We start from the raw sequence: 27,580 nt of genomic DNA on the forward strand, positions 1-27,580 counted from the left end.
CAGCTAACGCAACTGTTTATTCTAAGTTTATCACAGCATTTTAATCAGCATAGCGAAGCGATGCTAATCAATTACGTGTGTTTATATGAACTAGCGGTGTTCCACGGTTTTCGCTCGACAACTGGTATATGACTGGATAAATAGTCAAGGCCGACAACCTCGTGTTTTAGCGTGGGTAATGGTGGGTTAGCATGAGGCCAATATTCGCCATGTGGGCAAGCACAGCACGCGTATACAGGCTGTGATCAGGCGCACAAATATATTGATAAATACATTGTAGAGATCGCGAAGTGCGGATACTCGCGGTTCGCGTACAGTGCTCAGTGCCCGTGTGTGTTTGTTGTGCGAAACGTTATGTGCGTGTGATTGTGTTGTTTTGGAGGTATTCACTGTTTATTCAATTTTAAATGTTTTTGAATTTGCGAAAAATAAAAATGGGTATTTAATTGTAATGTGTAAAAAATTGTAAAAATATGGAATAATTTTTAATTTATTCAATTGTACAAATGTAACGACAATTTGTTCAATTAAAATATTTTTAAGTCCAAAAAAATTTATTTAAAAAAAAATGTATTAATTTATTCAAAGTATCGTTGATAAAATAACAAACTCGGAGCTATTAAATCAAAGTGGCGATAAATCAATCTAAGGTTAATTTATTATCGCAAAACGTCTTCAAACTTGACTGAATTAGTATTTGTTTGTGACGTAAAGTTTCCGTTTTCAAACAGTCTTATATTTGTTGAAATATTGGCGATCAAAATATTAATATTATTAAAATTACTATAAAAATATAAAATAAAATTTCAGGCCACATGTAAATATTTTAGTGGCTACATCGGGAATACATAGTGAGTGAAAATGGAGGAAGAAAACGGTGTGAACCAGGCGCAAGCGCATAACTTACTGGGACAAAAGACGCAGGTACCGCCGCGACGGAAAGACACCGCTCTTACCAGGACATTACGATCATGTATGTATACATTGCATATATTTAACTAAGAGGATATTATATTATTATTAGGGTAGATTATAATACAAATTTTATTAAATTCTGATGATATATCATAAACACTTATTTCATAAACATACTTAGGTAATTAATGTAATGTAGAGCATGAACGGGTGTACGATAGTTTACGTTTATTTTATGTGTACTGATTATTTTTTATATTGCAATGAACAAAAATATAATCGGAATAATCGGATAATGCCAAATTAAAAAAAAGAAATACAACTTTGGAATTATAATATAAGATTTTATGCAAAATATACAAATTATTGATACCACGATAATAATAAACTAAACTACTACTGAGAATAATGTTGATAATTATATTGTTTAACAGCAAGATCCATATTATTATGTACCTGAATATCTTTAACTTTATATGAAAATAAAAACTGACGTAGTTTACGGAGTTGGAATATTTAGCTAAATAATGTACTGTGAGTAACGTTAAACTTTAAAACATAAACAAAGTTTGACTTGCCGCACTAAACCGAGGTACCAACTTACGACTTAATATACTTACTTACTATAAACTAGAAACTTTAACAATTTAAATAATGGAAGCTAAATACGATACATAAAAAATCTTAATATCTTAAAAGGTAAATAATAGTGGGTCCAAAAAGGTTGACTTTTAAGTGTTTAAATTGCTTTATTATGGTCCATAAACCTAATCTGAAGTAACCATCTTTTAACTAAATCGACCTAAGATTGAATTCGACTGATATTTTAACAAGATATAAAGAGTACACGGATGTTTTAAATGATTGTCCGTTTTTTAAGTGTCGTAAATCTGAAAACTAGATAACCAGTCATTCATTTTTTAAATGGTTTTATTTCTCTGAATAATTAATGAAGTGAATAGTCAGTATGCATATTGCTATTATTATAATTTTTGTGGGTTTAACATAAAATTTGTCGGTTTTATTATGTACGTAGGTATAGGTATCTAATTCGAATAATTAATAAGACGTAACGAGTGGGTCTACTAATTCTATTTATTTACATCCTTCATAAACCAACAAACGACATCTGTTTTACATTTGATAATATTTGCGAACAAAATTAATGACTTTTATACATTATGAATATATTTAAAATGCCGATTTTTCAACTTTAAGGTGAAGATCATTTGCAAAATTGTATCAAGGAACTTAGAAGATAATCATATATTATAACAATTCAAAGCACATACGAGTAGGTATTATCCATGTGATAATAATATATTCTGTGTTTATAGTAAGGTGCTGTCTCATTTATCTGCCGCTACTATTGGTTTCTTTTATTTCCAGGCTGCGTCATTCCCCAAAGATACATCCTAGGAGTGATGGGACTCCTAGGAGTATGCAACGCCTACACCATGCGAGTGTGTTTGAACCTCGCTATCACACAAATGGTGAACCGAACTAAGTCAAGCGGTGAACATTTCGACCCTGATGCATGCCCTAGCGATGAAATTGGTGGAGTCAATGCTACTGTGGCTTTACGACCCGTGAGTATAAGAGTATAAGAATAATGATAAGTGAAAATCTTATAGAGAATAGGAAAAAATCGATCGTGAGGAGGGATTCGAACTCGCGCTTTTGCCATACCGAATCAACGCCTTGCCATAAAGGAACTACTAGAAATAAATTCTCTCACTGATATAATATACGAAGTTACGTGATCCTTGAGTGCTATACGGCTTATAATATTATGTACAGATCGCTAGTTGGTATAGATATAATAACGTTTATGGCTATTCTGCAGGCTTCAATCGCCCTAGGCTACGGCCATTTAGATCCTCAACCGGATTATAGATACATACCTAAGTTATATACTATCGTAAGACGAGGCGCTATGACAATATTAGTGTTGTTATTGTTTAATGCGTCCATAAAATAGTTCCACTAGATTACATAATATATGTAATCCGTATTTTAATTATGTTCTTAATCAACTTTGATAAAATTTTACATAAATCGATCAAGCCCTTTTTGCGTGATCGATTAGGTAATAAACATAATAAAACCTTCAGTTAATTAAAAGTATAGGTATCTATTATTTGTGCAACATTTAAGCTTTAAAAGTCAAAACGTAAGCGTTAGTAATAATTCTTGGTTAGTAATTAACGATTTTGACAAAACTAAATTCATACATACTTTTATCAACAGATATATATCAATAAAGAAAGCCATTCACTAAACAAAACGTATTTTCAACTCGCTGCAGTCTTAAATTTCAGAATAATGAGTATAGTGCGAGCTAAAGCAGCTGAAATATAAACCAGCGCCGCTATTACTCTAGCTTAGGTACCAAATTCGAGCTAATCTTGCTAGAACTACATTATTTACTACTCTGTCTCAATGACGCAGTTCACAGTTAGGTATTTACAGAATATCTCCCGCTTTTGTCTTATTCAATATTATCGTTTTTGTGAAATATGTTTTATTGTATGTTACACAATAATATATAGATAAGATCGTAAAGTTAAATAATTTACATTTCGCAATTTAATCACTTTATTGCTGCGTTGGTTGTCATTAAAATTCGGAAGAATACATTATAGTTATTTCACAAAGAATAGCTTAATATTAATATATGTTAGAAGTATAATCAATTTTCTATAGCTACATGATAATAATGTAGGTCAATAACATCATAACCATAATCAGAATGTGCTTCATCTCAATTCTAGGCAATAATAGGTACATAATCTTATTTTCGTAAGATAGACCTGTCAGCTGACGGTCTTAACTGATGGATAGATATTTTACTTAAAATGCAAGATGATCATAATTTTTAATCATCTATCCATACTCGAGCAAAGAGTGTTACATGTTCAGAGACGCGTGATTATTAACGGTAACAAATATAATTTGAATGAAGAAGAATAGTTTTATAAAAATCTTCTAGGTATAAAAAAATGCCTTTGTGCCTTGCCATAATCATTGGAAAGGGCTTTCTATAAACAAAGGTGTCTTGGCAGAACAACAATTATTGTCGGATCAGCTAGTCAAATTATTGTAGTTATAATATTAAGGCTTTAAACAAATCAAACTCAAATATTTATTCAATCAAATTCTATACTGTATATTTTACCATCCACAGTATGCAACCTTTGACTGGGACGAAAAAACCCAAGGCTTAATTCTGAGCGGCTTCTATTACGGGTACGCGGCCACTCAAGTGCCCGGTGGTTACTTGGCTGAGAAGTTCGGAGGTAAATGGACACTGGGCGTGGGTCTCCTCAGCACTGCGCTGTTCACCTTCCTCACACCGATTGTGATAAGAGCTGGTGGTGCTACATGGCTTTTTATTTTGCGAGTGCTGCAAGGGATGGGAGAGGTTTGTTTTTCTATTTGTTTATGAAAGGACCAGGTTTTACTGTTGTTGTATGTGTGAGTTACATTGGATGATATAGAGACATTAATAATGTTGTGCTTTACAAGAAACTTTCATTTACTATGGGTACTGTGGTAATTATTTGATATATGTATTAGTAGGTATCATGTAGGTATACAAGAAAGAAGTACATGTCATTCAATGTGAATATTACTTATTGTTTTATCAATATAATTTTTTTTTTAATTTAGTGAACAATAATAATGCAAAATAACAATCATAGTCATGGCAATGTTATATCCTATTTACACAGAATATAGAAATACAAACACAATAAACAAAATTATAGTGTTAAGTCACTGTTAAGTATTAAGTGTTAGAGTACAATCTATTCACACTTGTTTTGCTATCAATGCTTCTAACCGCAACACGTAAAACAACACAGCTGCAGATATTCTCAATAACACAACATTCGTCATTATTCAGAGCAAACAGAATCGAATTCACCTTCAATCCATATACGAGTGTTTAGCAAGTCGCAAGATAAGCCATCCGTGACGTTTGATATTTCGATCATTGCGTTTCAGGGTCCGACAATGCCGGCCCTAATGATAATGTTGGCTAGATGGGTTCCGCCACACGAGAGAGGCTTCCAAGGCGCGTTGGTATTCGGTGGAGCGCAAATTGGAAATATTTTCGGCTCATTTATGTCCGGGATTTTGCTCGCCGACGGCAGAGACTGGGCTTACGTATTTTATTTCTTTGGCGGCTTCGGAATACTTTGGTTCACTTTGTGGGTAAGCTGACCGCATTTATTAAATTACATGTTTATTGCGTCGCTTTCTACGCGTAAGAGATATTATATTTCATGAAATTAGATTTATGTTTCAATTACTTAGCATAAGTGTCACTATCAAGTTGCTAAGTGTCACTAACAGAAAACTACAAAATGCTTACTTGACTTTGAAATTCAATGTACAGCAGTAAGTAATCGTATCATACCCAAACCTATTTACATATGAGTTATAAGACTATATTCTTTTACATTTCAGAGTCTACTATGTTACTCGACACCAAACTCGCATCCGTACATATCAAAGAAGGAATTAAGCTATCTAAACAAGAATGTAACAACAGCAGAAACGAGCCACGCGAAGGACCCTGTCCCCTGGAAGGCTATACTACGATCAGTGCCCGCTTGGGCGCTTGTGTGGGCCGCTGTAAGTCATCCATGTTACCCGTTATTGGTTTCACTTCTACACCCACGATTTATACGGCCAATATCGTATTCGAACGCGTTAGAATCAAATCTTTATCACCAGTAATATGCTATAAACATCTGCTTTGAATTGTTACGATAGAGTTAGTGTTTCATTATGATAAGATAACGCGTGATTTATTGGACGGCAAATATATGCAATTATTTTTGCAAGAACGGAAATAACTTGGAATGTTTGAACAGCTTTGTGCTTTATCAGTTTGGTGATTTAGTGGTACTTTTAATTGTACCTTAACGAAATTTTTAAAATACTTATGCAATATAATTTAAAATTGAATCATGCAATGGAAAGCATTGATAGGTACCTACTTTTAAAATTTACAAAAAAGTGTATGAGTTTAATATGAATTCTATGTATCATCGAATTCTAGAGAACACAGTAAATAAAACATCTGTTGTGTGTGGTTACGTAAGAAGCGATATTTAATGACACCAGTGACCGTGAGAAGGCCTTGGTTATATTGTCAATCTATGGAGTACCTATGCTTCTATGTACAATGTACGTTGAATCAAAGTGCATACGAAATATTGCATAAGCGTTGCAGTTTCATTTCAAACTCTATTCGGGCCGGAAAGTTATGAGTGTACTTTGTGTACATTTTCTTGAAGACTTCATCAGCCTCTTTATCACACGTTAAAGCTATTTATGAAGGATATGATTGATAATGCATGTTATTACCTACATATTATTATGTACATGTAAACGTTAATATTATATTATTGAATAAGAGTCTGCGCTATAAGATAGTCACTTAGCAGTAGTATTTGATTTAATATTGGGACAAATAGATATTACGTATGCAAATTCATGCAAAAAACCTTTTTAATATTTTAAGAGATAAACTTGTAGAAGAGTAATATAAAATTCAATGTTCAGAATAATTACACTCATGATAATATATTACATAGATATTAGGTACAACTAGATGTATATTATATTACTATGATTATGAAACTTGGACCAAGATTTTAGTTGACTCAGCAGACTCAATAATTTATTATGATAACTTGAATGATCTCGAAAAGTTTGTTGGGATATTATTATCAGCATCCGGTAGCGTCATATTATTATGATTCATAACTTAATATTTTATGTTTATATCTAAAGATTAGAATAATTAGAATTAATCAATTCTAATTAATTGCATACAGCTTCATTTTAATCGAAAATTTTAGCGCCTTTAATGTGATATCAGACAGTGTCTAAAATATTCGTTCTAAGATATTAATGTATACGTAATTGTAGGCGTAACATTTTATATAGAAATTATGTATCAGGAAGGTGACTTAAATTGCAATTTTTTGTTAAAGTATCTAATATCAGTTTCTTATTTTATTTACTTTAGATAGTTATGTTCCTAACTTTGCATAACTTAAACTTGTTAGACGAATGACATAATAATATATCAAGTAGTAGTGTGGGTGGCGCCAAGACGAATGCAATCTGTTTTAAGCTCTTTAAGTATTGCCAAATAAGGCTTAGTAACCTGTATTTTATAATAAATATGTTAATAGAGACGAGTTCATGTCTAAAATGAATTTCAATAATGTATTTAACAATATGAGCATTTACTTATTTAAGAAACATAAAACTTATAATGAATTTATCTCGACTAATGCTATAAAGAAATGATGTTTTTCTGTGTTTTTTTTTATTTTTTTTTATTAAATCAATAACTAATCTTATCTTACGAAAACCTACTTTTACTTACAACACAGGCTTTTATAATTTTTATTCCACATAAACTCATACTGGGACACACGGTTACTTCAGTATCACGCCAAAAAGTTGTGCATTTTCAAGCCTCTTCAAACACGAATACATTCTAATATTATTTCCAGGTTGGCCACGACTGGGGCTATTACACAATGGTGACAGATTTGCCAAAGTACTCGCATGATGTTCTTAAATTCAATATCGCGACCACCGGTGTGCTCACTGCCTTACCATATATTGCTATGTGGGTGTCCTCTTTCATATTCGGCTTCGTTTGCGACTTGTGTATCAAGAAAGGTTGGCATACTATCAAGACTGGAAGGATTATTCATACGACAATTGGTAATTATAAATATGGTTATATTGTTGGTTCAAGTTTTTGCAATGCTTTCTTAGGAAGATGTGGAAATTCATATAATAGAGGCAAATAAGTCATGAATAAAGTTGAAATATATCAAAATTAGTATCTCGGCTATTAATGTAAAAGCTTTTTTTTGAAGTCGATAACTACATCGTCTGGTTTTGAACAAAAACAAACGAGTCGTTTAAACTATTATTATTTAATGATTGCTCCTTTGTTCTACGAAATATCCATAATCATAAATATCCATATTACCAAAAATTACATTGTTTAATTGTTCTAGCTGCCACTGGCCCTGCTATTTGTATCATCTTAGCGTCATACGCTGGCTGCGACAGAGTTGCTGCTATGGTATACTTTGTGCTTTCCATGGCACTTATGGGTGGATTTTACAGTGGTATGAAGGTAAGTTATCTTTCTTATTAATTACAAATACATATATTATGTAGCATTTATTACAGACAATTCAAATAGTTGATAGTTGAATTAATATTGACTTGGCTTTGGGAACTTATTGTTCACTAAAGTACTTATGGTAAAAATAGTTTATGTGATATGACATGACTCTTATATAGTTAGTTATATCTTAATAAATGGAAAAATGATTAAAATTGGTCTTAACATCCACAAAAGTTATAAATGATAATAGTATAAGCTATTTTCCGAACGCGGTTTCACCCACATGATTAAAGGAAACTCGCTTTAAAAAAAATTGGTTGTCTGTAAAGTCGGTTTACTGACGATAGTTGAACGTGAAAACGGCCTATTGTGCTTCTTTGTCGCTCGTTCCGCGCTCTCGCTTGCACTTCAAGCCTACATGGAACGCCTCAGAGCGAGGTAACGCCATGAGTCATGTTTTTTCGTGCGTGCAGCCGGCTATCGAATTATGAGACGTTGTCACGTCAAAACAAAATAAATTCGATTGAAAGAGTAATAAATGTGCAAAAGACATCGATTCCGAAAATCGTTTTTCTATACTCTTATATCATTTTCAGGTAAACGCCTTGGACTTAGCACCAAACTACGCAGGGTCACTGACATCTCTCGTCAACACAACCTCTACATTCGCCGGGATCATTACACCATACCTTATTGGATTGTTGACTCCAGATGTAAGATAACTTATAGATAACAATCATATACATAGTCCACTTTACTTATAATATATATTTTGTTCTAGAGTTTTCCAGCTTTCAGCTCTGTGTCTAAGGTATTCTTCTGAAAAGTATCTTCAGCAGGAAATTTGTGTAATTTTAACTGTAGTAACACAATGAAAGATATCATTCGGCGTAGGTACCTACTGAATAATTAATTATTAAAAAAATATTGTCTTTATAAAGTTAGTCTATTATTATAATATAATAATAGTCTATTATATGTGTTAGCCTCAATTTGCTATATCTTTCGATCGAAAAAAGTATAACTTATAATTTATATTAAAAAAAAATTAGAATCTATATATTGTAAGAAAAATGACAATATATCTGTAAGGAATATGTAAAGCTGTAGCTTACATCTCCAATTTCTGACAGTTACAACAAAAAAATCAATATATTTGTACTCAATTGGAGCATGTAAAACAATAGTACTTGTTTATCGAGTCGATCGTCTGATGTATCTGGCTCTGGCAGAAGAAATATTATTTCCAATTTGCTGGTATAATCCGATTATTTACATCCGTTTTGGCAACCGAAACAATTTATTTTCACCGGTTAACAGTTTAACCATAAATTGATTACGATACATGGAATGCCTGAGGGATTATATTTTAATGAAATGAATTGAATTTCAAAATATTTTATTTACTAGCTTTCCGCCCATGGCTTCGCCCACCCAGAGCAAAAACCCGCATAGTTCCCGTTCTCTTGGGATTTCCGGGATAAAACCTATCCTATGTGTAAATCCCTCTATATGTGTGCTAAATTTCATTGTAATCGGTTCAGTAGTATTTGCGTGAAAGGTTAACAAAAAAACATAGGTACAACAAATATACATACACCCTCACAATTCACAAACATTCGCATTTATAATATTAGTACGATCGGATAGAATAGGATGGATTGTAGATATTAGTCAAACGTGTTCGTTATTACTATTTGAACATCACATTTCAACAACTGCTAAACTATCACGATATAACATTCTGTGTTATTTGCTTAGCTGGATAGTCAACATACCAGTTGCCAAATGTCATAACATTAGGTCGTTGCGTAAGGCTGTTTTAGTTTAACATTTTTATTAATGTCGGAAATTTGTCAAAAGCTTTATTATTGCACGCCTCATAAGCGAAGCGTTGAGGTGGGTAGTACTGTCACTTCGCGCAAAACATCTGATTTTTCAAACTAAAATGTCTTTATGTATCATACATTGCACTTGTAAGATAATACATACACACACATATTAAGAAAAAACACTATTTTTAACATTCATGATATTTTTGATGTCATTTTTGTTATTTAAACTAGTTAAAAAACAGTTTAAAAAAGTTCTGTCTTGGACGTCCGTGTGTCTGTATGTGCGGAGGATTTTCTTGTTAACACGATAGCGACCGAAATACTTTACTAATCGAGTCTTTTTTTTCTCTTACGCTTGAGTATGCTCAGGAATAGAACCCTTTCATTTTTCAGGGTCTGATTCGATGTGGTTTAATTGTTATTAAATAAACAAAAATAATAATTAATAAATAATTATTAAAAAAAAATTATGAGGCGTGCACTTTTGGATTTTCCAAATTATTTTTATAGTATGCATAATGAAACCCTTAGTTAAAAAATCATTTTTGACCTTTTAAACACATTCCAACTATAGTCCAGCTCTTCAAAATAGCCTTTATATAGTCTTTCACTGGAAACAACAGCGTTTTAAAACCTTTTAAAATCATCAATTATCAAGAAAACACTAACAATATGATACTTTCTCAGTCAACCCTCGTCCAATGGCGAACAGCGTTCTGGGTGTGCTTCACTGTCCTAGTTGGTACCAACGTGGTATACTGCATCTGGGCTGATGGTGAGCAGCAGTGGTGGGATGACGTCAGGAAGTTCGGATACCCGGCAGACTGGAAGCATGGCTCGCTACTACGTGATGACGTCATGATCGAACAGCCAGAGACTGTTAAACTGTCTAGCAAAAAGAATACTGATGATGATGATGATTAAATGGTATATTAATAAATAGATTGACGCGTGTGATCGATGGTGCATGCATATGATGGTGCATATTATACGGTTTTAATGAACGGTTGCTTGACAATAAATAGGAATATAATAATATATGCATACGACAAAAAATACAATTATTATTATATAATAACAAATAAGGAGAGACAAATATGTAGAAAAAAAAATACCGTATTTTTTATGTTTGAGTGCATTTAATCGAATTGTAAAAATATGGATGCAATTTATGTGTAATCAACGTTATATTTTGTTAATGGTTTATGCATGAGTACTATATTTAAATATAATGTATGTTTATATAGAACATGTAACATGTTATGCTAGTTTAAGTAAAATAAAGACAGAGCTAATTAAGAGAATAATTGTTGATAGTAATTTTATATGATTGTACTGTATATTCTTAGAATAATAATGTTTACTTAAATATAAATACACAGAACTGCAAAAATGTTTATATACTATGATATTAGGTTGTATTTCATGATACATTTGTATCTTTTGCTATATAATTTTTGTTCGTTACAGCAGCTATGTATTTATCTATAAAAAAACAGGTGCCATTTTGAAGAATAATATCTCAGTGATTTAAACAATCGAATAACAACCAGATAGCCTAGTCAGTTAATTTCGATAGCTTGTGTATCAGCCATAATAAGTAGTACAAATTATGTTTACATTATTTGTCTTTTATGTTATAAATATTCGTTTTACTTATGTAATACTCAATAAATAAATTGTGTTCAATAATATGTTATTTGGTTTCATTAAAATACATAATATACTTAATAATCCCTACTATCACCTGAATTGCGTTCAACAAATTGAAAATTATCGGTGAAATACGATATTTATACATAACTAGCCTTAGCCGAAATGATATTATTATTATATACGTATGTATATTGTATAGCCTTCCTCAATAAATGGACTATCTAACAGTGAAATATTTTTTCCAAGTCGATCCCGTGGTTCCTGAGATTAGCGCATTCAAGCAAAAAAACAAACAACTTATAATATTAGTATCTATGGGTTATGTTCACCAAGCTTCACTAATAAAAGCATGTTGTTTTAATATACGGATTTAGAAACTTATAAACTTAAAAAATAAGCTCAAAATAGTAAGATTAGTTGTACAAGTCGATTTTTGGAGTTTTACGTTAAAGGCCACCGTAAAAGTTCTACGTAGCGTGTAATTTGAAGTTATACGACTTTATTTTGACAAAATTTTTCAATCACAGTTCTTGAAGTACTTTCTTTTTCTAATCTTATCTTCATAAGGGAACATGAAAGTACATTGGCTAATCAGTTCGTCCAAGATTACGGGGTATAGTTGAAACCGCAAAAGATTTAATTTAAGATAAAACTTTCTCCGCTTTTCGGTTGGGCAAATGGTAATTTCTCGAAACATGCTAAATGTTAAATGTTTTTTTAGTGACAACAATATAAAAATAAAATCGGAGACTTATTACATTTGCTACTTTATAATAGTTTCTTAAAAAATAATTCTATTAACTCTGAAGAAAATCAATTATCAAATAAACACATGGAAATAGTAAGTATATGAAGATATTTTAGTATTTTTCTTCGGAATTTATTTAGCCCACATATTTTAAAATGGCTTGAAATGAAGAAATTGCAATAGTAGTGCGATCACAGAGTGCGATATTAAATCATTTATGTTTACTTTTTGATAAATAGGTACCTAGTCTACCTACTATCGTTTACTTGCTGTAAAAAATGTATGCATTTCCTATTCTTATCTATTTCGAATTCGAGGTTAAATATTATTATCATCACACGTAAAGTTGACAAAAATAGTATAAATAAATAACAATACACACAAATATACACATAATATAACGAGACGTTTATCTCATACATTCTAAAGAGAATTGACTGAAATTTTATGGTAAGTCTTAAAATATAAACCTAATTCATATCTGAACAGACTTTCGTTTGATATAATTCTGATCAGGCAGAATTTTTAAAACATTACATCAGTGTACAACGTTTTGTATGTTATTTAAGAGAAATTATAGTAGTGGAAATAAGAATAAGTAGGTAACTTTTGGTTTTATATTGATCATGGTTTTGGATAGCTATTCAATAATATAATTTCAAAATCTTGAGAAAATCTCTTTGTAATAAATAAATTCCACCAGCCTCCTACAACCAACACACCAAACAATGACAAAACAAAGTTTTGCGTAACATTATGTTCCATATTTAGTTTTCTGTAAATAAATTGATAATAAATGATAAAGAACATGAAAACTTTTGTATAGAGATCGTTCTGTATTCGTATTGTAGCGCTGGTATAATTAGTTGATATTATGTAATTTCCATCTCAAAAAAATGACGGAAAATAGCAAAGATTTAAACGATATTCCGGACGAAACGCTATTAAACATTAAAGTGTTTCCAGTACCAAAGAGGGATAGTGCATTTATCAAATGTTTGAGAAATAGTGAGTACCTATCTGCTATGTAATTTCTTAACTTTATGTTGAACTAGCTGCGCTTCGCGGTTTCACCCGCTTGGCCCCGCTCCTGTTGGTCTTAGCGTAATGATAAATAGCCTTCCTCGATAAATGGGCTATCTAACACCGATATAATTTTTTAAATTGGACCAATAGTTCCTGAGAGTACAGAGAGTTAGTCAAACAAACAAACAAACAAACTTTTCAGCTTTATAAAATTAGTATAGATTATTTTCCATACAAACGTCCGTAATGTAGATGTACGATGCAGATACAAGGGCTATTAATATATTTATATTTAAATATTCTTCATTTATAGAGGTATTTTCTTACGGTTTGACTCTATCGATCTATTTTCCGGAGCTAAAAAAATAGCAACCTTCTCTTAGACCAATAAGATGCTAGATGCATCTTAATGCTATTTAGAAAGAGATCTATCATATATGTACTCAAATTGAAGACAATTTTTTTTCAGACTGTTGTATACCGCAGAGATGGATTTTTGGAGTATTAGCACATATAGGTCTTTGCAATGCTTACACAATGCGTGTAGCCCTTAATTTAGCGATCACTCAAATGGTAAATCGGACTAAATCTCACAGTAGCCATTACGATCCTGATGCTTGCCCTAATAGACCGGGAGATACTGACACAAAATTTCGAGTCATTTGTAACAAGGATGGCGGTTCTACAGGGGTCTTAGTACGCAATGACAAAAAGAAAAACGATGGTGTGAACGCTGGTACCGGTGGCTTAGTCGCGTGGGCGTTTGTCGAACTCGTCGGAAAAATAGTGAAAGTCAAACGATTTGTAACACAAAAATTTTAGAATTTACCGATAGCCCATAAAAAAGAAGTAGGCGGTAGTGTCATGCCATACTTTTCCGGTGTGACTTACAGCCCGCCATACCGACGCGAATGTGTTGATTTAAATAAAACAATTATTCAACCATTTGTACCAGGCTAACTTTTGCACAGGTAACTATCGTCGTGCAGCCATTTACGAAAATCGCCATGCCATACTTTTCGGACGATTCCAAATGGTCGCCATACCGCCGAAAATCTGCAAAAAAAATTTATTTCGCCAAAATTTTTGTACCAGTATTGCATTTGGATTTTTGAAGAGTATTTGATAAAATGTGACCATTATTATATTTGCCATACTTCTAGTAGGGGGAAAAAGTGCTGTCATACTTGAAAACTTAATTTATTATTAATTTATATAAGTGAAGATTTCCAACACATAGATCTTTGAAATTTTGTATTTATATTTGTTGATCCTCAAACTTACAGGAAAAATAAGTGCCATACTGTTACAAATCGTTTGACTTTCGCTATTTTCCGACGAGTTCGACTAACGCCCACGCGACTAAGCCGCCGGTACCAGCGTTCACACCATCGTTTTTCTTTTTGTCATTGCGTACTAAGACCCCTGTAGAACCGCCATCCTGTTACAAATGACTCGAAATTTTGTGTCAGTATCTCCCGGTCTATAACGAATCAATATTGAATTTGACAACGGTTGTAAGGAAACCGGTATGTTTTATTTATTAAAAAAACGAATTAGAATTATTACTAATAATGAATTACCTACCAAATGATTTAAGTATTTAGAATTCATCTAAATGTTCTATTTCAATAATAACTTTATACACAGTACATACAATATGTATTTATTTGATGTAAGGTTGTTCTATGTTCATTAAATATTCGTTTAGTCTTATCAATTTAAGCAAATATTAATTATCATAATTAATTTCTACATACAAAGGTTGTTCATCTATCTCAAGATGTAGTTTTTACTGTTTATATACAAATTTTGCAGTATGCCACATTTGATTGGGATGAAGAAACTCAAGGATTTATTTTAAGCGGATTCTACTATGGATATATTTTAACCCAGTTTATTGGTGGTTATCTAGCTGAGAAGTTTGACGGAAAATGGACTCTAGGCATTGGGTTATTAATTACGGCTATCCTTACATTTCTTACACCTATAGTTATAAGAACTGGTGGCCCATCATGGCTCTTTGCTTTGAGAGTTCTCCAAGGAATTACAGAAGTAATGTTTTTATTCAGATTCTTTATATTACCTATATTTATCAGCTCTTTTATTAAGTATATAACATAAATTGAATTTAGAAATAACACTAGTAATCACACTCAAATAAAAGACCCACCAGCTTTACAGGCATTTCTTTCTGATAATTATTCATACGAGAATCAAAAACTGATAAAATAAAAAATAATAATTCAGTAAATAATTCAAAGAGTTTTGAAGAGAACAATATTGTACGATTCAGATTATATTATAGCTACTTATGTTTTTAAGGGACCTACAATACCCGGGATCATGCTAATGATGTCACGTTGGACACCTCCTCATGAAAGGGCTTTACAAGGTGCTTTGATATTTGGAGGACCACAAACTGGAAATATATTTGGTGCCTTTATGTCAGGCATATTGCTAGCTGATGGAAGGGACTGGGCCAATGTATTTTATTTCTTTGGTGCGTTTGGTCTCGTTTGGTTCATTTTGTGGGTGAGTTTATTTCAATATTTATTTAAAAAAATGTTTCTTAACTGATGGTTAAACTAGGTAACGATTTATGAATATTAATAGGATTTATTTAATTCCTATCTATCAATAAGAAATTTATCTTAGAATGAGTACCTGGTTATAGTATAAAAAAAAAACTTATTCTACATCAGTATCTTAACACAAGTACTAAATTATCTTTTAAGACTTTCCTTTGTTACAACGAAGCGAATCAACACCCATTTATCTCTCACGAAGAATTGGAACATTTGAATAAAGTTATACCGCGAGCTGATGAAACATCACGGAAAGATCCCGTTCCTTGGAAGGCCATACTAAGGTCACCTGCTGCTTGGGCGCTACTTTTTGCTGGGGTGAGTTTGTGAAAATTATTTACAACTAGCTTTCCGCCCACGGCTTCGCCCGCGTTTTCAGAGAAAAACCCGTTCCCGTAGGATTTCCGGGATTAAACCTATCCTATGTCCTTTCTCGGGTATCAAAATATCTCCATACCAAATTTCATGAAAATTGGTTCAGTAGTTTAGGCGTGATTGAGTAACAGACAGACAGACAGAGTTACTTTCGCATTTATAATATTAATAAGTATGGATATTCTGAAGCCCGCGAATCACATAATTAGCATGACATTTAAAAGTAGCCTAACTATCGTTTAGACTCTAGGTATTAGTATCTGGACGTATTTGATTAGTTATTTTTGCGTGACAGAGCCACATACAGGCATACAAACATGCATCCATCCTTACAATAATAATTAATATTCGCGCTTATAATTATTCTTTAGTCGGAAAAGGGTACTCTCTTTTGCTTTGTTATGTAAAATCTGATGGAGCAATAAAATGTTGGCTACCAATTTATTGGAAATCAGCTGACCCACGCTACTTTGTTTGCTCTCTACAGGAATATTTTATATGCTTCGCTCGTGTTGCTCGTAGCGTTATGTTATAAAGCTTAAAGCTTTCTTCGAAAATTTTACCGTCATTCATAAAATGATTCAATTAGAATTAGTAGTGTCTGGATTTATTATTATTGAGTATTGACGTGAAAATTACATTTGAAATTTTAGTTAACTGAAGTTCAGATTTAACGCATTAAAAAAACTATCGAACAAACTCTTTCTTTAATTTTGGCTTTCTAATATTTAGGCTTTCTAATATTAGCGTAGATAATAATTAAAGATACAAATCATTTTATGAAAATTATCCGGTTTATTATTACAGGTTGGTCACGACTGGGGCTTTTATACAATGGTATCAGACCTACCCAAGTATATGCATGATGTTCTCAAATTTAATATAGCTACCACTGGTGCCCTCACTTGCCTACCATACGTAGCGAAGTGGGGTTTATCTTTCCTATTTGGTTTTACTTGCGATTATGGTATTAAAAAGAAGTGGTATAGTATACGGATCGGAAGAATTATATACACTACAATTGGTAAGATATTTTTAATCACCTATATTATGGGTTAATAGTATTTTATCTACCATCATGTTAATAAGTATCTTAATCAGAAGACGCTTTTGTATCATTCGATTCCTAACTACATTATAGTACCTGCTATTAACTTAGTTCATGAATAAATCTATCGCTTTCTGAAATATTTGCCTATTTACCATTGTAACTATTAAACTAATATACTTTCGTGCACAACATGACTTCAACCATAAATTTCCCCGTGTATAGTACCAGCGTAGAGAACATCAATCCAACGAAACACTAACATTTCAGGAACAGCTTTGCCAGCAACATGTATTATTTTAGCATCGTATTCAGGCTGCAACCGTGCAGCTGCAATAACCTGTTTTATCTTAGCTATGGGATTTATGGGAGCTTACGTCAGTGGAATGAAGGTAACTTTTATATTTTCAATAGGATATAAAATTAACTAGGTAATTTATCATATTTTATGGAATTTCCAAAGGATGAACTTAGAGGTCATAAGATTAACTAAGATGAATAGCTTTATAATAGAGGAGTCACCTACAATGAGTTTTCACATATGTGCATTGTAGCAACTTTTTAATAATAAATTATTTTGCAATTACACAAAATTACACATTCAAAACATGCACGTTACTTAATAACATTTGTAGAATGAAATGTTTCTCCATTTATGTAAATTAAATATTCACATTCCATCGAGGATATGAATAAATAATATTTGGTTGTGGATAATTAATATGAACAATTTCATATATTTCCAGGTTAACACGTTAGATGTAGCACCAAACTATGCGGGTTCGGTTACCGCGTTTATCAATACATTCACAACTTTTTGCGGTATTATCTCTCCCTACTTGATCGGATTACTAACCCCCGACGTAAGTATTATTTATGACCATTGAGAGGAATTAATGGAGATAGAAAAACACATACTTTTGATACAGATAAACGCATAATAATCAATAGAAATGACCTAAAAGATTTTTAAAAGCATCACCACCCAAAATTGTTACGTAGCTACTAGCTAATTTGTTTTTTTCTTTTCAGTCAACACTAGTTCAATGGCGCAGAGCATTTTGGATATGTTTTTTTATAATGATGATCAGCAATATAGCTTATGCATTATTGGCTAAAGGAAATCAGCAGTGGTGGGATGATGTTAGAAAACTAGGGTATCCATCGGATTGGAAACACGGTCCAATCATCAAGGAAGTTGTAGATAAAGCAGAATCAGATAAACTCTGTAAAAAGGATGAGAATCATGAAAGGAATAGTATTGAAAAACAATAAACATAACAATAATTTATTTATAAGTCAATTTTAATCACAATTTTGCTTTTCACAAAATAAATAAGTAATGTATAAGGAAAATGAGTTGAGCTATAATCCTTATCTGATGACCAAACGAGCATCGTCGATTGAATGTCTTGTAACCGAAAAACTAAAGGAAGAAATTCTCACAAGAAATATAGACCGATAGCGATCAAATATTTATACGCTTACATCAGACAGAAATACAGTTTATTAGGCAGAATGTCATCCATAAGATCTATAATCTTACACTGAACTAGACAGCAATTTTCGTGTGTGTAATGTTGAACATTGGATACCTACTAGATTTTCGTTTTGTAATATCGGGTCTGAAATAAACTTTTCTTTTTCGTTAACATAAGTTCCTTTGCTATTTAATTGGTGGTGTCAACTGCAGTCTCCTTGTGATCTGTGTGTTCACTGGCCGTGTGATGAATCAACATACGTTTTCGCGCGGCTCTGACTTGCCTCGTGATTTCCTTTACTTGATTCTGTAGTTCGTCTTTTCTTTCTCTAAGTTTTCCAACCTGAAGAAAATACAAAGATAAAGTACTTCTACATACTATTTTGTGGCTGAGTAAATACAAGTGCTATGCATAACAGTAATAAACTCAATCAATGTATTGATAGAAAATATGGATAACTTCGATTCTTATTATGGTGCACAATAATGTACTTTTAAAATGATATAAACAAAATGTATCGATTATTTGATGTTTAATATATTTCAGTATGTAAATTGCTGTTATCAGCCATCTTTATTCCGATTGATTATCAACTTAATGCATATTCTTCAAAGAGGTCACAACAAATTTTTATCGTTTTATGAGGAACATTCTTGCCGTTTCATAATGTTTGTCCTCCAAACCGCATTTCGTTTCGATTTTACCCATAAATTTGATACACAGAATCTATCAATGTACAATACGGTTGATTTAAATACGCCATAAACTTGATATCGTGATTCGTGAATTTACCTCGTCTGTGGCGTTTTGGTAGTCACGCAAGAGGTCCTTTCTTGTCAGTAGGCCAGCCTTCATTCGCTCCCCTTGCAGCGACCAGCGCAGTTTGTCGCGGCGACTCTAAGGCAGAAAATTCATTTCAATACAGCGATTTATTGTGGATAATAATGACAAATTTGGGTACGTTATTGTTTGTGGTTTTATATTATGATATTTAAATGGACAAAAAGACAAATAAAATATCACTTCCAGTGATACCAATAATTTTGTAATTTAAGACGCTGACAAAAATATTAATATGGAGTGTACAAAAGCTTTTTCAAAGATTGTTTAGTACGTTATAAGATATGCTATTTTTATTCCCTACAAAAATAACACGATTCGTGTTACGTAAGTTTTTAAATATACATAAAATATAATCATGTTAGCAGCATCATTGAATGCAATCCTAACTCTAATAGTGAACTTTTAATATTTGATCACGATACTATATAAGCCTAACCTTAACTTGCCCCAAATCCTCTCTAGCTCTCAAGAACTCAATTTCAGCGTCCCCGAGATCGCACTCAGCGAAGTCAATCACTTCGTCCGTGTGGTGCATCTTCTCTCTTATGTGAGCTAGCATTTGATTATGTTCCGTGCATTTTGCGCGGTTCTTTATCAGTTCATCTTCGCGTTCTGAAAAGTAAAGGATTTTAGGAAATAGGGCATGTGAAGTGGGGTTATTGACAATAATTATTATGAAGAAATGTTTAAACTACGTAGTTAAATAAAATAACAAATTAAATTTTTAATAATTGTTGACTTAAACTAACAAAGATATATAATATTATTGTGTTGTTAACTACATATTATATTCTATTGTAGAAATATGTTATGCCTTTCTTTAAAATATTTTTGATATATTATGCTAACGAGCTCAAAAGTAGCGCTTAAATTTTCCCTTACCTTCAATTTTAGTCATAAAGTTCTGATGATCAATGTGCAGTTGTTCGTACTGTGCCACATATAATCCTGGACCAAGGGTTTCTAACTTTCGAACATAACTCTCTAACTCGGCAACGGCATTCCTACATCTGATGTATCGCAAGCAGAGAGCAGAAGCTTGCTCACTTTTGCGTCTTTGTAGCGTCAAAAATCTCTCCACCGTCTACAATAATAAGCGGCCTTTACACGCAAACTCTATCGCGCATGAAACAGCAATCGTGCGTGAAAGAGCGTGCGTATAAAGGGTGTAGGGCGCGGAAGGAAAGACCACATGCCGCGCTCATCAGTCGCGCGCGCAATCGCACTCACGATTGTACTGTGGTTGCCTTTACACACAAATTCTTTCGCGCACGAATAAGATGGCGGACATACGCACGTGGAGCAAGGAATTAGTATTGGAACTTATTACTTTATACAGATCTTTCCCATGTCTCTGGAAAATTAAATCGGAGGAGTACAAAAACAAGAATTTAAAAGACCAAGCATATAATTTTCTCTTAATTCTTTAATCAAAGGCATGTGACAATATTGCTGTCTATATTTTTTAACCCACACTGAACGTTTATTTTTCTTTTTGAGTTCAATTAAAGCAGCAAACATGATAACTTGCGCCACCCGATATCTTGTCTCCATTTTTTCACTTCTATCACTCGCGGTTGTCGATAAAACCGTGTGCATTGCACACACTCCAACACGCGCCTCTTTCACGCGGTCTATCACGGGCGATTAGTCTTTACACGGCCGCTCATTCCGCTAAGGAAAGCAAACACGAATAATCGCGCGCGAAAGAACAAGTGTCGCAGTTAAGACATACAAAGGTAATCGCGAGCGATTGAGCGTGCAGGCTTTCCCGCGCGTAATCCTGTACGATCCACAGAACGCGCGATAGAGTTTGCGTGTAAAGGCCGCTAATAGTTTACTTATCTGATAATTATTAGGTTAGCGTTGCTTCACCTGTGGACGAACCAGTGGACAAAAGCAATTTTTCTATAGCTTACCTATATGTCCTATGTATACGTATGATAAGTTACCGCCAATTATTATTATCAAATCAGTAAGAAATCAGTTCAGTGGTTTTCCTGTGAATAGCCCGGTTTACACGCACGCTCTTTCGCGCGCGATTCGGCTTTCACGTGGGAAAGAGCGAGCATTTAAACGATGACAGAGAGAACAAGATTGCGCGTCCACTCCGCACACACTCCAACGCGCCACGCTTTCCTTCATTCAATCGCGCGCGATTATCGTTTACACGCACAATCTTTCCTCTTTCCTCAAAGACGCACGAATAATCGCGCGCGAAAGAATAAGTGCATAAAAAAACGTGACAAAACAATCCCTCGCGATTGCGCGCGCGTGCTTTCCCGCGTTCAATCCCGCGCACTCAATCACGCGGTAAAGAGTGTGCGTGTAAACCGGGCTAAAGACTAACATGCATACAAACTTTCACTTTCATTTTATTAGTAGGATATACGATGTGGAATTTATATTGCACATTTAGTCGTTTCCTATAGAGCCATTTATATTGTAAACAATGAAAGATGTTTAAAAATAACTATGTCGACTTTAGTCACACACATAACACGTGTTTTATTTTCAATACAAGTGGATAAAATATCTAAACAGCTTCGGTAAGTATTTATGTGATATTATTTGTTTTTATTCTATATAAATAATTTCTTAGAGAGAAAATACCTTTTCATTAACATTATAATATTATGAAATTTACACTAAAATATAATGACGTTACTATTTTAAATACCTATCACATGATGATATTAAACGTTTATGTTGAATTTATTATGTTACCTTTTCAGCAATAGGTTTTCCCTTCTTGGAATAAATAAGACCTGTGCCTGTACTTTTTTCTAAATGCTGCAGAGTATTAAAACTTTTTTCAGCATGTTCTAATTTATCACCATATTGCACTTGCACTGCTTGTAATTTTGATTTTATCTGCAAGTATTTTAAATAATATTCAAATCCATAATATATTTATTGAGAACAAGAAATTATTAAATTATTAACTCTACTTACATCAAGCATTTCAAATTATTAACTCTACTTACATCAAGCATTTCTCTTTCTTCCTTTTCTTTCAACTCTTCATAACTAAAAAGAGTTTGCTGGTACTTCTCTTCCAAGTCTACTGCTCCTTCAAGAGGTTTTAAAACGTGGTCTAGCTTTCGTTTTCTACAAAAGGTGAAAATAAACATTATTTTTGCCTTATTTGGAATTTATTAATATAATAGAAAGGTGGGTTATGTAGTAGGCACACCATTCCATTAAAAATAGATATTTTTCGCGTTATTATGTATAATTTTTTTTGTCATTAATTTTATTTTCTATATTGTAACCTTCTTTTTATTAAATCGATATTAATGTTTAAAATTGATACCAGTTAAACTCACTTATAATATTCAGCAAGCCGTCTATGAAGCAAGTTATTCTTCAGCTGTAACTGATAGCGATCAAACGACAGATCTCTGTAGGCTTGTAAATATTCATCTCTGTTTATTGCGATGGGGGCCGTTTTTAATATTCCATGGCCTATTTGCTCGCAGGAGCTGTCAGCCGCTTCAAGGCTGTCTAAATAATTGGAAAGGCAATAGGAAGTGTATTGTTAATACATTTTTAATACGTAATGTGATAAAATTCTTCTTCTGTAGAATTTTCATCTCATTTTGGTTTATTATAATAATATGTCTAACGTATATCTTAGTTTCTTTATTTTTATTCAAATACAAAGCCTGTTAAATCGGGTTCAATGAATAGTGTAAATTAAACTTGCGTTTAGAAACTTTAAGAAGTTTATATTTTAATAAAGTGAATTTCCATTGTTTTCATGGTACAATTATTAATAATTAACCGCAAATAAACAGCGCTTACTATGTTGTCGGATCAACAAAGTCAATAAAACTAAAATCTGATTATGTAGCGGTTTGTAAAGAGATCATAATTTCATACATATAAATATTATAATAATTACAATCTCATTGCAATATTTATACCGTGTTAAACTTTACTGTGATACATTTTGTTGGATGGGAAAGTAGAAATACTAGATAAATCAATATTTGAAGGTTGTTTTCATATCGTACCAAAACGTTGATATCAATGCCGAACAATTAACAACATTTCTATACCTAGGTACCATGTACATGTAAAAACACTCACCACTTTCGTCCGATTCAGCATCTTTAGTAGAATGTTTAGTCTAATTAAAAGACAAAAAATTATATAATAATCGTATGTCAAACCATTAGAATAATACTTAGATATATAACAAAAATGAAATAAATAATGTAGGTATTTAACTCTTGCATGAAATTTACATACTCAGGACAAGGTATGTATCACTTTACACTAAGAGTAGGCACTTTTTAGATCATCGTCATAATTATTTCATCAACATCATATTTGTTCATTAATTATATTTGATTTAAAAATACATCTCATCTGGTTATCAGATCGGTGAAGGTCAGACCCCCACCGCCTCTTAGACCATCATATTTCAGTTGAACTGCGACTAAACGACACATAAAAACCATGTCACGTAATGTTACATACAAAGTACATTAAAGTATTACCGCTCCACACGCGTAACCATCTATAACATACCAATGAGTCGATAACAAATTTCCTATAGCGAAATTCGCAAAGCAAGCATGTTTGCGCTATCGACCATAGTCGCATGTCACGTAAATAACATTAATTAGATTGAAAGGGACAAAAACGGAACAAGGAATACCTTCGTCTCGGCCATATCGCGTGATCCGGTTAAATTACAGTGCTTTTATCGATCCGAGTTTAAGGTTTCATCAAAAATTATTTTAATCCATTACAATAACAGCACACAACATGCAAAAGACTAGTGAACGTTGCTATGGTAACGCGTAAACAACGTGTATTGGACGATGCATTTGAGTGTTCGTTTTTAGACCGAGAGCTGAAGGAAATATTTTTTGTCATTTTGAGGATTATATTCGTTGTATTTGTAAAATACCTTTTGATAAATTGTGGATTTACTTTGCATCTCAAATTCTTATCATGATATTATAAAAAGAAATATTTCCGTGCAAAATTTCAGCTATTTTAAAAACAGCATAAAGCCATTAAAATTTTACCTGTTAAAATACCAACAATAGTAGCAATCAAAGAAGAATCAAAGGCAACAAAGACTCTTTTATCAAAATGATAAACGATTATCATAACATTTTGCAATAAAACTGTTATTGAGCTGCTGTTTCTATGATTTATTAGAATTTGTAACTGGTTTATCAAAGGGATTCCTTCGAACGTCGGTCTATTCAGAAGTGACTAGCTGCCCCTGATAAATAATTACTTTGTAACAATTTCACTTCTGGTAGGTACAATTGAAGTATAAATCAAAACTATTCAAATTGCAATATTTGCAGAAATTACTGAAATATGAAATTATCTTATTGTATCTGTATAATTCCTAAGGTAAATTACTTTCTTTATAAACAACAAAATTTAATATTGAAGCAGGTGTGAAAAGCTTGTGGCCCGCGAAGGCAATAGAAGATAAAGGCCTTCATGTTTTTATTCATTTAGCAAATTGACTTACAAATTGTTATGGCTAGCTATGGGATGGATATATTGAATTGCAGACGAAGTCAAATACTTTTCAAGATTGCTTCAAACACACTTGTGGTTTTTAATAATTTCTTTGAAAATAAACATAAAGCGCGTTGATGAAACACTTCATTAAATGAAAATAATTTGCCGCGGCCTTCCCTGAAAGATTAAAGGAAATATTGAGGTTAATGAATTGAATTTCATGGACAGTTTCGACTCAACGTCAAGTGGAGATTCCTTTGAGAGCGTAATCCCTGCGAACAATTCACGGCAAAAACAGTGAAGTGACGTTATAAATCCATCAATTCCTCAATTGGCACGAACAAGACGTACATCTTGCCAGCGGGACATTAAACCGTCTGTCCTGTTTGTAAAAATAACTAAAGCCAGAAGTATACTGACAGAAACGTATGCCTACTGAGAATTATTAGATGTTGTGGAACTATGTTGTGGTGTATCAAACAAAAATCCTTTGTTTGCAAACTGATATGTAGCTGCTAATGAGTTCTTTGTTCAGCTATCGTAAATCACTGTCAGTTACGCTTTGATCTCTGATGTAATAATGTTGTAATGCACTTAGTGAGTGACATGACAATCGAATAATGCAACAAAGGGTTTGAAATTATTCAGTTCGTGTATTTAAGTCGATTAGAGATAAACATTTAAGACCACACTATGTTAAGACCAAGAATGTTATAATATTATATCTATGATTATATCTAATTATAACACCAACAGGATTCTGTTTTAGAAAATATTTCATTTTAAAACTATTTTTTATAGATTTTATCAAAAACAAAAGGGAAAATGGCATTTAAAGAAAATTACCACACTATGTGGGTATTTGGTATTTAAGCCATCCCTAAAACTCCTCTAATTTTCTTTATATCATAGAAAATGTCATAATATTACTCCTATTATAACACTTGTAGCTACTTAGATTTTGTTTTGCATGTCAGAATTTTTATGGACAGTGTCCAAATAGGGAACGACAAAAATTATGACAGTCATTTGGAATCGTAATGTATAAAATTTGCTTTCGAGGAAAAAATAAAATGTAACACTCAAGGTTAATCTTTTTTATAAATTCTTGAAGATTCTAAATTATTCAGTTCACTCTTTTATTCAGATTTGACTCTTATACTATTTTTCTTTATACTAATAGCGTCAGAAAAATGATTATGAGTACATGGATACAGTAGATATAACGTCTATAAATAATGAAAAATTGAATTAAAATAACTCACAAGGGACTCAATTACATTAAGAACTAGGATAATACTAAATGGAGCGAGCTTAATCATGTCCTAGATACGTCTACCAGGAATTGAACCTGCAAGCGTAACGCTAATTAACTAGCCACCAGAGCAAAAAGGCAAAGGTCAAAGAAATTAAAACGAAGTGAAGTATAGTACGTTAGTGTATGTAGGTATAGTATATGTAGGTACTACGTATATAATGCTCCATAAACCTTTCTTATCGCGCCCTTCCTTCCTGGCTGTCGTGCGATGCGATATTCCGGCTTAGTGCCTAGTTTTATTGTAAGTAAAACCTTGAATGTAAATCTGAAATTCAAAGCATTTGCACTGAGGGACGTTTAATTCAAACCGTGAATAACAGTGGAATTCTAGACGACATGAATTTATAATGACTGAAAGTGGAATACGGTTTCGATTAAGATTTTTGCTACAATTCTAGATAATACTTTAGTCTTCTGATGACTGCTTACACGTGTTTAAAAAACTATATTAATAGCTACTTTTACATTGTCACTACATAAAAACTTCAACAATCTATCATTGATTCATACACAATTGAATACGCTTGTTTTACCTTCAAAAATTGTAGGACACTAACCTTTTTAAAGGCTGGTGGACACAGCCCAGTTCTGGGCAGATGCCAGACTCTCGACAATGCGTATCTGTAAATAGCTACCGGGGAAAAGTTAATACGACATTTTTCACTCTCAATCTCATTTGCGACTTTCTACTTTAATACCTCGTCTTTAAGTTCGTATTGGAATGAGGCTCTTTTAACGAGATGGACCGACGATTAACACAGGTATTCTCGTTATTTCTTTTGGTATGTTTGTAGTTACTAATGTAGCGGCTGAGAGAACTATTACAATAGAAAGTACTAGCAATTGTGTTAACCAACTTCAATAGTAGAGTAATTACAACTGTTAGAAATATTTTTAATTTATAAAGAAAACTTCCCTGGAAGATCTAAATTAAGATAATTTATTGAAAGCACAATGCCTTAAGCGATCTCCTGTAGAAATAATAAGTCTATGGAACTGCGAGATTCTTTGTAAAGAGATCAGGTGTGACTTACCTTTTACAATCAATCTTATTAAAATGTATCTTCA

The 27,580-nt window shown here is 32.7% G+C and overlaps 4 protein-coding genes across 5 annotated transcripts in view; 3 read left to right on the top strand and 1 right to left on the bottom strand.

Annotated features, from left to right (window-relative positions):
* LOC149906442 (dietary and metabolic glutamate transporter-like) overlaps positions 1 to 27,580 on the top strand; it is a 245,487-nt gene that overhangs the window by 68,268 nt on the left and 149,639 nt on the right. The window lies entirely within an intron of this gene.
* On the top strand, positions 192 to 11,621 carry LOC149906446 (dietary and metabolic glutamate transporter-like). 2 transcript variants are annotated; one of them, XM_090104570.1, is made up of 10 exons: positions 192 to 382; positions 811 to 973; positions 2,305 to 2,504; positions 4,103 to 4,339; positions 4,924 to 5,133; positions 5,389 to 5,556; positions 7,458 to 7,674; positions 7,977 to 8,098; positions 8,689 to 8,805; positions 10,615 to 11,621. In XM_090104570.1, exons 2-10 carry the CDS (start codon positions 862 to 864, stop codon positions 10,849 to 10,851), a joined length of 1,620 nt encoding a protein of 539 aa, XP_089960696.1. In that variant the 5' UTR covers positions 192 to 382; positions 811 to 861; the 3' UTR covers positions 10,852 to 11,621. The 2 variants fall into 2 exon arrangements, with proteins under 2 accessions (XP_089960696.1, XP_089960697.1); XM_090104571.1 differs by having other exon boundaries at positions 831 to 973.
* LOC149906447 (dietary and metabolic glutamate transporter-like) lies at positions 13,202 to 19,025 on the top strand. The gene is made up of 10 exons (XM_090104239.1): positions 13,202 to 13,339; positions 13,827 to 13,982; positions 14,843 to 14,886; positions 15,176 to 15,412; positions 15,683 to 15,892; positions 16,096 to 16,263; positions 17,128 to 17,344; positions 17,639 to 17,760; positions 18,115 to 18,231; positions 18,401 to 19,025. The coding sequence occupies exons 1-10, from the start codon at positions 13,228 to 13,230 to the stop codon at positions 18,641 to 18,643; spliced, it is 1,626 nt and encodes a 541-aa protein (XP_089960365.1). The 5' UTR covers positions 13,202 to 13,227; the 3' UTR covers positions 18,644 to 19,025.
* On the bottom strand, positions 19,011 to 24,376 carry LOC149906448 (cilia- and flagella-associated protein 184-like). The gene is made up of 9 exons (XM_090104238.1): positions 24,362 to 24,376; positions 23,788 to 23,827; positions 23,022 to 23,199; positions 22,680 to 22,803; positions 22,420 to 22,566; positions 20,575 to 20,776; positions 20,129 to 20,304; positions 19,642 to 19,746; positions 19,011 to 19,191 (listed from the first exon to the last, which is right to left on the bottom strand). Exons 1-9 carry the CDS (start codon positions 24,374 to 24,376, stop codon positions 19,039 to 19,041), a joined length of 1,140 nt encoding a protein of 379 aa, XP_089960364.1. The 3' UTR covers positions 19,011 to 19,038.

The sequence above is a fragment of the Colias eurytheme genome, chromosome 8 (assembly GCF_061535395.1).
Source record: "Colias eurytheme isolate Ceu_HAF_F1 chromosome 8, ilColEury1 Martin Lab GWU primary, whole genome shotgun sequence".
Lineage (NCBI taxonomy): Eukaryota > Metazoa > Arthropoda > Insecta > Lepidoptera > Pieridae > Colias > Colias eurytheme.